At 43.1% G+C, this 13,643-nt stretch overlaps 1 protein-coding gene across 2 annotated transcripts in view; it reads right to left on the minus strand.

Annotated features, from left to right (window-relative positions):
- Positions 1-3,821: 3,821 nt before the first annotated feature.
- akap7 (A-kinase anchoring protein 7) overlaps positions 3,822-13,643 on the minus strand; it is a 45,263-nt gene continuing 35,441 nt past the window's right edge. For both annotated transcript variants that reach the window (XM_084149101.1, XM_084149102.1), the window contains one exon: positions 3,822-5,721. In XM_084149101.1, coding sequence (XP_084005227.1) covers positions 5,510-5,721 — 212 coding nt within the window. In that variant the 3' untranslated portion in view covers positions 3,822-5,509. The remainder of the gene's footprint in view (positions 5,722-13,643) is intronic.

Here is a 13,643-nt window from a genome sequence, read left to right on the forward strand (position 1 = left end):
TGCCTTTGAGCAAGGCAGTTAATCACAACAACTGCTCCCTACAATGGCCGTGTCGGAGTAGAGGTAACATGGGAAAACAGTGGCTAATGGCCGTGTTGGAGTAGAGGTAACGTGGGAAAACAGTGGCTAATGGCCGTGTCGGAGTAGAGGTAACATGGGAAAACAGTGGCTAATGGCCGTGTTGGAGAAGAGGTAACGTGGGAAAACAGTGGCTAATGGCCGTGTTGGAGAAGAGGTAACTTGGGAAAACAGTGGCTAATGGCCGTGTCGGAGTAGAGGTAACATGGGAAAACAGTGGCTAATGGCCGTGTTGGAGTAGAGGTAACGTGGGAAAACAGTGGCTAATGGCCGTGTTGGAGAAGAGGTAACTTGGGAAAACAGTGGCTAATGGCCGTGTCGGAGTAGAGGTAACATGGGAAAACAGTGGCTTTTCTTTTCTCTCTCGTCCACCACTACAGCCCAAGGACGTACGCCACAGGTCAGAATCGATGGGTGGAGCGCTGAAGTGTTCCCAGAGATCAAGATCAAATAAGGGGTGCTTATATTTGTCCTGTTTAACACTGTACGTGTGTGGTGTGAAATGGAAATGTGTATTTTGCATATCCCACTCCCCCTGAGACACCCTCGGAGAGTGGGGTCACATCCAGGGATCAGCCATTATTGACGGCAACCCTGGAGAAATGTGGGTTAAGTGCCTTGCTTATGGGTAGATCAACATATTTTTCACCTAGTCGGTTATTGGCCCAACGCTTTCACCACTTGGCTACTTGCCGGGGGGTTTCATTGTGTGTTAGCCTTATTCTGGAGTTCCCATGATCTAGAGCTTTGTGAGAGCGAGGGAGAGGGTGTACTACTCTGCCTGCAAGAGTAATGTAGCATATATCAGACTTCTTCAACTGTTGAAGGCGAAGAATTCTCACACACATGACTGTAAACATAATTTGTTATCATTTCGCTACCATCAGGCATGGAATTTCAAGGCCATCATACAGAAAGCCATTTCATGGATCTAGGCACTTCTACACACAAAGTTTTCAACCATTATTCAGCCTGCTGAGTGCAGGCTGCAGCTAGCTGACAGTAATCCTTCTCTCCGTGGTCAGAAAGTATCAACACAAGGACAGACAAAACTGTTAGGAATGTGGGGAATAAAAACGAATGCAGAAAACTTGCTGTTCATGATTTATTTCTGAGGATTGGGTGGTGTGGGTTTCTCGAGTCCTGAGGTTGCCACATGGCAGTATGAGGCAGATGCATGCACAGCCTGGAGGGGATATGACTTGAACAGGGAAAAATACATAAACACAATGCTAACAAGACTTCACAAGCTTTTATCTTTCTAATGAAAGAGAGGAAAAAGTTGAAAACATATGGATAAAGAATGTGATAGTTGTACTTGATGTATTGGCAAAATCATTGGTAGCAATAGGAAATTGATGGCAGGAGAAAAAGAACAGCTCTGCCCTCATTTAATACAATTCAAACAGCCTCATGCAGGGTTATTATTCAATGTCAGCTTCCTCCTGACAGTATTTATGTTCTGTTTTCTTCCAGAGAAAATCATCTCTGCACAATCAATTTATAGATCTTTGTCGTTGTTGTGAAAACAGCAGTAATTAAAAAAATTACTGCTGGGAAGTGGAAAGGCCTTCATTATGGGGGACGGGAGGGTTTCCCAGTGCAACTATGGCTTCCTTGTCCATGCCATGGAAAGACAAATGCTACATTACTTTATGCACACCTAATGAGGCATGATGATTCTGGGGCTATTTTTATCTGTTGACCATCACAGAAAAACCAAAAGCTCCAACAGCTCTAATCTATCTCTTCCTGCTTTAGGTCCATTAGTCCAGAATATATTTGACATCATTCCCTTTCTGAATAAGAGATTGGTTTAATGAATTAACTGTTTATGAATATGTTATGAATGGAATACAGACATTGGTGATGTATGAGCCAAAGTTTAAATATGCTCCAAATAGCAGAAAGTATTCACATTGCACTACCTCACTTACCTCCCAGTGAAAACAATAGTAAAATATTAATGCTGTTTTCTGCTAGGAGAGTGAACCTGCATGCAGTGATTGTCTATGAATGCATGTCAGGATTTGTCATTAACAATTAAAATCATTCAAGGGATTTGTGGTGACACGGTCATGGAAACACAAGTAAATATGGGATACCGGTGTGGTTTCAGAGTTAATTAAGCAATTAACATCCCATCATGCTTAGGGTCATGTATAAAAATGCCCAGTTGCCCATTATTTTGGCTACCATGGCTAGAAGAAGAAATCTCAGTGACTTTGAAAGACAGGTCTCAAAGGAGCATAGGTGGTTGTGTGTGTCTTAGTCACCAGATCAACCCAATTTAACACTTATGGGAGATTCTGGTGCGGCACCTGAGACAGCGTTTTCCACAACCATCAACAAAACACCAAATGATGGGAATTTTTCATGGAAGAATCGTGTCGCATCCCTCCAATAGAGTTCCAGAAACTTGTAGAATCTACGCCAAGGCACAATGAAGCTGTTCTGGCGGTTCGTGCTGACCCAACGTTCTATTAAGAGACTTTATGCTGGTGCTTCCTTTATTTGTGGTCCTCTGTAGCTCAATTGGTAGAGCATGGCGCTTGTAACGCCAGGGTAGTGGGTTCGATCCCCGGGACCACCCATACGTAAAAATGTATGCACACGACTGTAAGTCGCTTTGGATAAAAGCGTCTGCTAAATGGCATATTATTATTATAAAGGCAGTTTACCTGTATATCATTTCATTATGTAGTCACTCACAACTGCATTTGACATTAAACATGAATTTCCTGCAAACCATATTGAATTTCATCAGTAATTTCAGAGTCGGATAACTATAGAGATATGATAGAGGTGAGGATAGAGGTGATTTTCCAAGCATGAAAATAAATGGGTTTTTGGACACGATTGACAGTTTCCATGGCGCACAGGTGTAGCTGCACATGGTCTCTTCTACACAGGGCTGTAAATCAGCCAGCTAGTGCATCATACAACACAATATTGGAGAAGAGAGGTAGAGAGTAAAGAGCAAAGGTCTGCTATATAATTTATATGACCCCAGTATCGACTTCTCCTAGCAGACAGTGGAATTTAGTCACCAGATGACATCAGTCAAACGTGGATTACGAATATACTGAAAGAGATTGCTTTGGGACTGGTATCATGACACATTTAACCTTTGTGTGACTGTTATGCCTTCACTATGACAGAAAGTGGCTTCAATTAAGTGGTCATGTACTGAGAGCTATTGAGTAGAGGGGAGTTGATAGTCTCTGTCTATACTATAGCAGATGATATTACAGACTGGTCTGAAGAGAAGACTAGTGGCTCTGGCAGGGAGCGTGTATCGATCGGAGCAGGCAGCTCCAGAGATAGAGTGATAAGTATAGTTTCAGCCCACGACTGCCAATCCTGCTTCGATCTCTGTGCAGTGTACACTCCCCCTTTCTCTTCGCTTTTTCCCTCTGCTTGGGCAGATTGTGCCAGGGCTGAGGCGAACGGGAGCTTTGAGGGCCAAGATCAAAAATAGATGAGAAAACATTTTAAAGTATATGAGTAAAACAACTGCTTGAGGCAGATGCTTTTAAAATACAGGAACAACCCACTGACCCATCTGTTGTGAGGAAATTCCAATGAGGGTGCGTCACACAAGGCTCTTTATCACAGCACTTAAGGATAGCTCTTTGCATTGAACCTCCACATCCTCCAAGATAGACACCATATATAATCCAAACACCCCACCCTCAAGGCATCAGAATCAGTCAACCTGATAGGAAACAAAGTCTGTTCGATCGATTTTCATATCCTGATTTTTTATTGTTCATTGTGGCTAGACATTTACATTTTTAGTCATTTAGCAGACGCTCTTATCCAGAGCGACTTACAGTTAGTGAGTGCATACATTTTCATACTGGTCCCCCGTGGGAAACGAACCCACAACCTTGGCATTGCAAGCGCCATGCTCTACCAACTGAGCTACACTGGGCCCTGTGAATTTGCTCCACAGACAAACTGTCGTTGAAATCTAGTAGACCTGGTACATAGAACAACCTGGTACATATAACAACCTTTCGACTGTGGAGATCATAAGCAAGGCAGCAGACACTGCTGTAGCATCCCATGACACATCCGTGACACAAAGCATATATTATTAAGGTTCTGGTGAATTTATGCAAAAGCTGAACATAAACATAACAAACACAAGCCTCCAAGTGCAGGGTAATAATAAATCAAGGTCTACTTCAATTCAGTCATTATTAAGGCCTGTTCGGAAGTGGTAATTTAAGCATCTCCTTCGCTAACAGTATGTAAAATCAAAACTGAAATTCATCAGTTGTCCTTTTTTCAGCCAACTAGTTTTTTCTACTCATTTCAAAATTAAACTTTTATTTTTATTTTTTTATATCATCATCATACAGAAAACCTTTGACTATGTCAACTGGATGTACTTTCTGTTGTGTTTGTACAGTGGTGTCTCTCTCCTGTGTGTAGTACAGTAGCCCTACTCTTAGTCTCTGTAGTTCCTTGGTGCTGTCTCCGCACTGGCGGCGGGTACTGGGAGTGTTCAGTCAGTCAGGTGCAGTGGGACTCTGTCCGCCAGAGATCTCCCGGCTGATGCTAGCTCAGACAGCTAGCTGGGATAAAAGCTCCTTTACGTCCTGTAGTTTCTGAGAAGGAGACTGGTTCTGTGTGTGAAGGGCCTTCCTAACCAGGCCTGCTGCATCACCAGCCTCTTCTACACGGGACAAACAAAACAAAACACACAAACAAACTAACACAAACCCAACATGATCCTCATCGCCGGTAGGTCAACCTTATTGGCTGTGTATAATCATTCGATTTTAAAAAGCATATTTTTACCATAGGTAGCACATGGGAACCACTCTTTGTTTACTCTTCACGTTTTAGCCACATACAGCACAGATGAGACAGGATCACGTAAACATAGTTCACAGCATATTGTCCAACTGCATAGTCCAGCTCATTTTCCTTGGTCTCAAGTGTTTGAGTTTCAGTTCACTTTGTAGTGATGTTTTGTTTTAGCTTAGTAGAAAGACGGTGATTGTCTTTGCACTGACCGCACCTTGTGGAGGCCGAGGTATAGCCTAACCTAACCTCAGATCCCAGATCAGTCTGTAGTGTGCAATTTCCTTCAAAAAGGCCAACTGTTTTTCTCAGGGCACCAATCAGAGAAAAGAAGAAAGGTCCAAACTAGTCAGACAGATGGACAGACAGACACGACAGGGGCTTGTATGGAGGGAGACTGCCGAGAGTCGTGGGTAACAATCAGAGTTAAAGATACACAACACGCAGCATAGGGATTCCACAATCAATTCAGTGTCCTGCCCCCAAAAAAACCTCCTTCCTTGTTTAGTGAAACCCTTCAACTGCCCATTGGCTCCTGGGCTGGCTGGCTGACTGCCTGAGTTCCTGCTTGGGCTGGTTAGTGTCCAGTGCTGCCTGGGGGAATTGTCTGTGGTCACTTGCTGCTCGCGCTGGTGTCGGTGGTGGTCGTGTTGACAGCGTTAGTGTTGAGGTTGTCTGAGGGCCGCACCGGATCGGATGACACGGCCCCGTTGTGCTGAGTCTCGTCCATGAACTGCTGCACGGCCCGCAGCACGGCGTCCTCCACCAGCCTCTTACTCAGGCTCACCAGCTCCTCATCGTCAGGCTCCGGACCCCTCTTCACACCTACACAACCAACGACACCACAACAGCTAGCGTCACTACCACACCCTGTTATTACTCACACCATGCAGCCTAGCAACTCTGAGCTATATGAACTTTACCCTATTCCAGCTAAGTGTCAAGTTCTGTCAACACAACAAGAGCCCCTTGGTTAAAGGCTCTTCAAGGCTCAAAGTTTAGTGATGGTAAGCTCATACAGTATCAATTAAGCACACTCACAGAGGAGTACAATTCACATTTTGAGCAATTAAATCAGGGTTCTTCAATTCCGGTCCTGGAGGGCCGAATCACCTCTGTTTTTCATCCTCTCCTTCTAATCAGGGGCTAATTCAGACCTGGGACACCAGGTGAGTGCAATTAACTACCAGGTAGAAATAAAAAACAGAAGTGTTTCGGCCCTCCAGGACCGGAATTGAAGAACCCTGAATTAAATGATTAAGGTAAGCTATGAATTTACTGTGGCTATAGTTTTATGACAAATATTTTGTGCCCGCAGTAATGTTCTCGTTAGCTATTGTATCAGTGACAGTCTGCCAGTATTAGAGTATGTTAGAGTTGGGATGGTGCATTAGAGTGACAGGGGATTTGGCATTGACAGTGAGAGCACAGAAGCGGAGGCTAAAACAGTACAAACACTGGTGTCATCCTTTCACGCTGTCGCTCCAGTAGGGTTTAGAGTCAGACAGTCAGCTAGTTACACAAGAACATGTCAAGGGAGGGAGTCAGGGAGACTACAGTGCTTTAAATGAAATGGTGCTTTGGGACTCAGAGAGCCCACTGAGAGACAGAGACGCACGTACTTGTCCGAGCAGCCCGAGGCCCACTCTGAAAAAGATCTGCAAGACAAACAATAGCCGTTTAGCAACAGAACAGTACTTCTCAACGCAAATCAGACTCCATTTCTCACAATCAGGGGAGTTTGTGTGGCGATTAGCCCATTCCTTATTTTGATTGGCTGACAGCATACCTTGATTGCATTACTGAACGACAGGTTTGGTGAATTTCAACACTCAGTCATTTAGGAATTTCACACATTTGATTTCTGTGGTGTTTTATGGTGTTGTACTCAGAGGACCACTGTGTTACATAATCAAGTAATCAGATTAAGAAAGGTTTATAAGTGTTAAGCATATTATTTTCTCTCAGGGATGAGTCTATCTCCAAAGACATTTAATGAATACTTACAGCAGAGGGGGAGAAATAATTCGCTTTCTTTACACAGCAAAGTAATGACCTTTATTCTAACTATGTCGATTAGAATAAAGAGTGTGATGTTATATGAGTGACACATGGAGAAGTTGGTTATCAAAAGTGAGAAGAAAAAGATATAAACTCAAGGCAGGAGAGTGCACTTTGAACCATGGAAGTCCACACAACACAATGTGAGAGAGTGTGCAGTACATTGAAGGGTGTGCATACATCCATAGATACTAGCAATGATATTTCTATATGTCTGCATATAACACGTGGAGAGGGGGAAACTCACAGAGACCGCCTTTTGGGTTGACAGACACCAAACCTGAACATCGTAGACTAGAGAGACTCTCTCTCTCCCACTCTAACCAGAACAGCGAGCAGCCTGAAGCTAAACTCTATTCCATTAGCTACTGCTGTGGCTCAGAGAGAACTTTATGAGAGCAGTAAATGCTCCCTCCACACCCATAATAATGTAGGGGAGATCAGGCTGACAGATTAAGAGCTGGCAAGCAGGTCGTACCTTAGAGACAAGTAGAAGTGGTTCACCTTTTGAATTGGACTGAGAAAAGGGAAGCCAAAACCCAGACTCGCCTGGGTAGTAGTCATGGCGATAGCATTAGAATGAGTTTCACAGTATTAAACTATGCAAGTATTGAACACCAGTCTCTCTCTCTGGCTCTCCCTCTCTACTCCACTCTTGTGGCCAGACATTTCATCAGATGTGTTGTCAAACGGGGCGGCAGGTAGCTGGTTCTAATCCCCGTGCCGACTAGGTGAAAACCTCTGTCGATGTGCCCTTGAGCAAGGCACTTAACCCTAATTGCTCCTGTAAGTCACTCTGATAAGAGTGTCTGCTAAATGACTAAAATGTAAATGTGTGTTGTTTTCCTCCATCCCTGGGAGGGGGAGTGGTGCGGGAACTCAGGATCTCCCTAATGGAGCTGCCGTTTCCTCAGGAAATACCTCCAGGCAGACTCCCTAAACCACCAGGTCATCTGAGGGAAATGAGGCGAGGAGGGATCTTTTTAGCTCTGCTCCCTCTCTGCTGTACACACACACACACAGTGGGAGTCAACCGCTGCACTGCTCCTTATCAACGAGCACACTAGATTGAATCTATCCCATGGATAATGGATAAGCCACATTCCAAAACAAAAATGAGTATTAACACAGCAACTAGGATATCCTCCAACAAGATAAAGTGATGCATCAAATGAGCCCATACAGTTTGTGTGTGAAAGTAATTGCATGCTGAGCCTAGCGCTTCTGGACCTTCTGCAGTCATACATCACAGGGTGTGTCTCTCCGTCACCATAGGGACCTGTTACTGGTGGCCTGACAAGGTTGCCATTGAGTCCCAGCTCCAATCTGTCCTTGGACGAGGTTAGAAAAGGCTGTGTATGTGTTTTTCATGACTGTGCACTGCGTGTGTGTGTGTCTGTGTGCATGCACATGTGGCTGCATAAAAGCAGACAGAGAGACAGGAGTGCAGACAGGCAGCAACAACCCAGCACACTCTGCCAGTCATGTCTCTTACTCATCAGACACACAAGCAGGAATAGGCTACACACCTCAGGCTGACAAAATGCCATAGCAAGAGAACAATCAAGTGTTCTCTTCCAATATGGATACAGATCACAATGAAGCTTCTGCTTGAAACACTAAAACTAACTAGCACTGTATGTGTCTGAATGTGTTCTGAGGAACTCTCCCGTCTTTTCTAACTGCACTGTGAAGACCAGGCAGACAGATCAGCTTTAGCTGGGTACAACTACCCCCCCTCCCCCCCTCCCTCCCTCCCCTCCCCTCCCCTCCCCTCCGCCATGCTGCCTTTTAAAATCCCAAAGCTATTATTTAGCGCTGCCGGCCTTGTCAGATGCTCAGGGCTCACAGTTTGTGCCCGTGGAAGAACAGACACCCTTTCACAGTATTCACACGGCCAGCCAGCGGCCAAACAAGGACACGCTCCTCGCGCCCAGCTGTGCTCATGAGGGGTGGCGACAACACAATCACATCACCCAACGAGCATCTGACCTATCACGACAAATCTCTTCACCCTTCTCTCTTTCTCGCCCTCTCTCCCCATCCCTCTCACTCCCACTCGCTCTCTCTCTTTCTCACCCCCTTGCTAGAATTAAAAGTAGGGCAAACATGCTCTCAGAAAAAGGCAAGATTGCAGTGTTTCATCAGAGAAAGGCTCCCATCGAGTTGGAGGCAGAGAAACAATGCAGAGAGAAAATCCTGCCAAATCAAAATAGACATCCCAAATCAGCCTAGCTTTGCCAGACTGGTAAGAGCTTTGGACCAATTTATAATAGGGAAATGAAAAATAAATTGTTTGGCAGCATGGGAGCTTCTAGTGCTGAGTCCGCTGCATTGCCAATTGTTGGAGAGGCTGTTGGCACATAGCAGCTCCAGAAAGAGATACTGGCACTTTGACAGACAGCTCCAAGTTCACATATCTGCACACTGGTGACAGAGACAGCAGCACACACGTTTATGGCATGTGCATGTCGTTTATAGCGGACTATAAACTCTTCAGTGCCAAGATGACAAAATCACATACTTACCTACACACACACGATACAAACGCAATAATGGACACTCGGATACAAACACAGGCACACACACTCACAGACACATTCAATAAAACGATGCGCCCCTTTCGATCTTCCATAGATCTGAGTCTCAGCCACAAGCAAACCAGAAGACAGACAGACAGACCACCCACACCCAAGGACTTACAGATCTTCTCCTCCGCTCGGGAGAAGGGAAAGCAACACAACTGCCCCATAGCCGCACCGCTCCTCTGCCCAGTCTCTCTGGCTTTATCCCCTCTCTATCACTCCCAGCTCTACCCCGCTGCAAACAGATGAGTAGTAAAATCCAGCACAGCTTCTACACTGCCTGAGATGGAGTGAGTGAATGAGGGAGTCAACTGAGAGGCTGAAGGCAGCGTTCACTCTGTGACAGAGAGGGGAGGGGTGTGTGAGTGTGTGGAAGGGGAGGGGGGGGGGGATGACTCAAGCTCCACCCTCTTCCCTCTCGTTGCCTTGGATAATTGCTTTGGAATGGCCGGCAGCTGACTGCAACGGTTGTGTGCTCTCCTGCGTGGGTGTTTATGTGTAAGTGTGTGTGTATGGTCTCCGAAAGAGGTGCCGGTTTAGAATATAAATTCACCTTGCCAGCTGCTCAACATTCCACATAGAGATGAGCGATCATTAGAAACTAAATGAGAGGCTGATAATACAAAGCTGTGAAAGCACTATGACTTTCTCTCATTTCACTCTGTGTTTCCATTTAATGAGTTAACCTACACATCAAAAAGATACAATAAAAATCACACAGATCTGAGATCAAAATGTCAACGTGCAACAGAATGCAGTAAGTGAAAAAACCAATCATCCTTTTTTACAATTCAATATTTGAACAACAGTAATTGCTTTTAGACAGTAGCTTTCTTGAGCAGATGAAAAACTAAGAATATAAAAATGACTTCAGGCAGAGAGACAGGGTTTACAGTGCCTATAGAAAGTCTACAACCCTCAAATTTTTTTCACATTTTGTTGCGTTACAAAGTGGGATTAAAATGGATTTGTCATTTTTTGTCATCCAGCTACACAAAATAACCTGTAATGTCAAAGTTTAAGAAAAATTCTAACATTTTTTAAAGATGAATGAAAAATAAAACACTAATACACCTTGATTAGATAAGTATTCCCCTCCCCGAGTTAATACATGTTAGAAACATCTTTGGCAGCGATTACAGCTGTGAGTCTTTTTGGGTAAGTGTCATAAGAGCTTTGCACACCTGTATTGTGCAATATTTGCCCATTATTATTTTCAAAGATTCTTCAAGCTCTGTAAAGGTGTTGGGGATCATGGCTAGACAGTAATTTTCAAGTCTTGCCATAGATTTTCAAGCAGATTTCAACTGTAACTTGGCCACTCAGGAACATTCACTGTCTTCTTGCTAAGAAACTCCAGTGTAGATTTGGCTTTGTGTTGTAGGTCATTGTCCTGCTGAAAGGTGAATTTCTCTCCCAGTGTCTGGTGTAAAGCAGACTGAAGCAGGTTTTCCTCTAGTCTTTTCATCCTGAAAAACTCCCCAGTCTTTGCCGATGTCGAGCATTCCCATAACATGATGCAGCCACCACCATGCTTTAAAATAAGGAGGCAGTTATTCAGTGATGAGTTGTGTTTTGATTTGTCCCAAACATAAGGCTTTGCATTTAGGCCAAAAAGTGTATTCCTTTGCCATGTTTGTTTTTGCAATATTACTTTATTGCCTTGTTGCATACATTTGCATGTTTTGGAATATTCTGTATATTTGTATTCTTCTTTTCACCCGGTCAATTAGGTCATTATTGTAGAGTCACTACAATGTTGTTGATCCATCCTCAGTTTTCTCCCATCACAGCTATTGAACTCTGTTGCTGTTTTAAAATCACCAATGGCCTCATGGTGACATCCCTAAGCAGTTTCCATCCTGTCCTGCAGCTCAGTTCAGGAGGACGACTGCAACTTTGATGTGTCTGGGTGCTTTAATATATCATCCACAGCATAATTATTAACTTGACCATGCTTAAAGATATTCAGTGTCTGATATTGTTATTGTTACCCATCTACCAATCACAGCCTTTTTTATGAGGCTTTCGAAAAGCTCCCTGGTCTTTGAAGTTTAATCTGTTCTTGAAATTCAATATTTGACTGAGGGACCTTACATTTGTTGTATGTATGGGGGACAGAGGAAAGTGTAGTAATTAAAAAATCATGTCAACCCCTATTATTTCACACAGAGTGAGTCCATATAACTTATGTGATTTGTTAAGCCAAATTTTACTTCTGAACTAATTTAGGCTTGCCTAAACAAATTGGGTGAATACTTACTATATTTTAGATATTAAATGTTTATTAATTTGTAAACATTTGTAGAATTTGCTTTTCACTTTGACATTATGGAATATTGTGTGTAGATAAAAAAATACAATTAAATCGATTTCAATCCCACTTTGTAACGCAACAAAATGTGAAAAAAGTTCAAGGGGGTGTAGACTTGCTATAGCACAGTATAGGCCTAGCTAGAGGTAATGGTATGAATAAACACCATCTCATCTCTGATGACCACTTCACTATTGTCGACGCAGTCTCAAACTCCTGAACTTCCCTAGTCAAAATGTACATTTGGTGTATAATTTTTCTGCAATAAATTATTAATTCTACAGGAGTTAATATTAAGGCTCTGTGATAGGTTATAGACCTACAGTCAGTGTCCAGATTACAGTTTCCATTCAACCCATCTGAACAGTAGGCTACAGCCTATTTGAAGTCCCCTCCCCGTCTGGTGACTGTCGAATTTGTATAGCGCCTCACAATCATCGCACATAACGTAGCCGGCACTGCTATCATCGTCTTTTACCGCTTCACCAAATCTTTCCCAAACATGACTTTTCTCTTATTGAATTAAACTCTGACAAAGCGATTGGCGTGTCGACTACTTGGCACACGTACAGTTAGGCCCTAACGCTTAGGCTTACGCACTAATGCCAGAAAAGAATGAAAGAAAAACAATGTAGCCTCTATATATCAATCACAAGAATGATACATTTATGGATTCAGGAGTAAAAATGTACTTAACAACTCACATAATAAGTTGCATGGATTCATTCTGTGTTCAATAATAGTGATTGTTATACCCCACACATACACTTATCTGTAAGGTTCCTCAATCCAGTAATGAATTTCAAGCACAGATTCAACCACAAAGACCAGGGAGGTTTTTCAATGCCTCCCATAGAAGGGCACCGATTGGTAGATGTGTTAAAAATGTAAAAAGCAGATGCTGAATATCCCTTTGAGCACGGTGAAGTTATTAATTAGGCTTCGGATGGTGTATCAATACACCCAGTCACTAACAGGCATCCTTCCTAACGCAGTTGCTTTTTTCTTGTTATTTCTCCACTTTCTTCACCGTGTTTCTCTGGTAACCGGGGAAACGGCTACACATGACCACATCATCAACAAAAATGGAACTGTTGGAACTACTCAGGGATTTCACCATGAGGCCAAGACAGTTACAGAGTTTAATGGTTGTGATATGAGAAAAATGAGGATGGATCAACAACATTGTAGTTACTCCACAATACTAACCTAAATGACAGAGTGAAAAGAATGAAGCCTGCACAGAATAAAAATATTTCAAAACATGCATCCTGTTTCCAACAAGGCACTGCAAAAATATGTGGCAAAGAAATGAACTTTTTGTCCTGAATACAAAGTGTTATGTTGGGGCAAATCCAACACAACAAATCACAGAGTACCACTCTTCATATTTTCAAGCATGGTGGTGGCTGCATCATGTTATTGTCAAGGACTAGGGAGTTTATGATGAAAAGAAACAGAATACAGCTAAGCACAGGCAAAATCCTAGAGGAAAACCAGGTTCAGTCTTCTTTCCAACAAACACGGGGAGACTAATTCACCTTTCAGCAGGACAATAACCTAAAACACAAGGCCAAATCTACACTGGAGTTGCTTACCAAGATGACATTGAATGTTCCTGAGTGGCTTAATTATAGTTTTGAATTAAACTGAACAAAAATATGAACGCAACATGTTTCATGAGCTGAAATAAAAGATCAACTAAATTTTCCGTAAGCACAAAAAGCTTAATTCTCTCAAATTTTGTGCACAAATTTGTTTACATCCCTGTTAATGAGCATTTCTCC

This window comes from Coregonus lavaretus, assembly GCF_964263955.1.
Source record: "Coregonus lavaretus genome assembly, chromosome: 31".
In the NCBI taxonomy this organism is placed as follows: Eukaryota; Metazoa; Chordata; class Actinopteri; order Salmoniformes; family Salmonidae; genus Coregonus; species Coregonus lavaretus.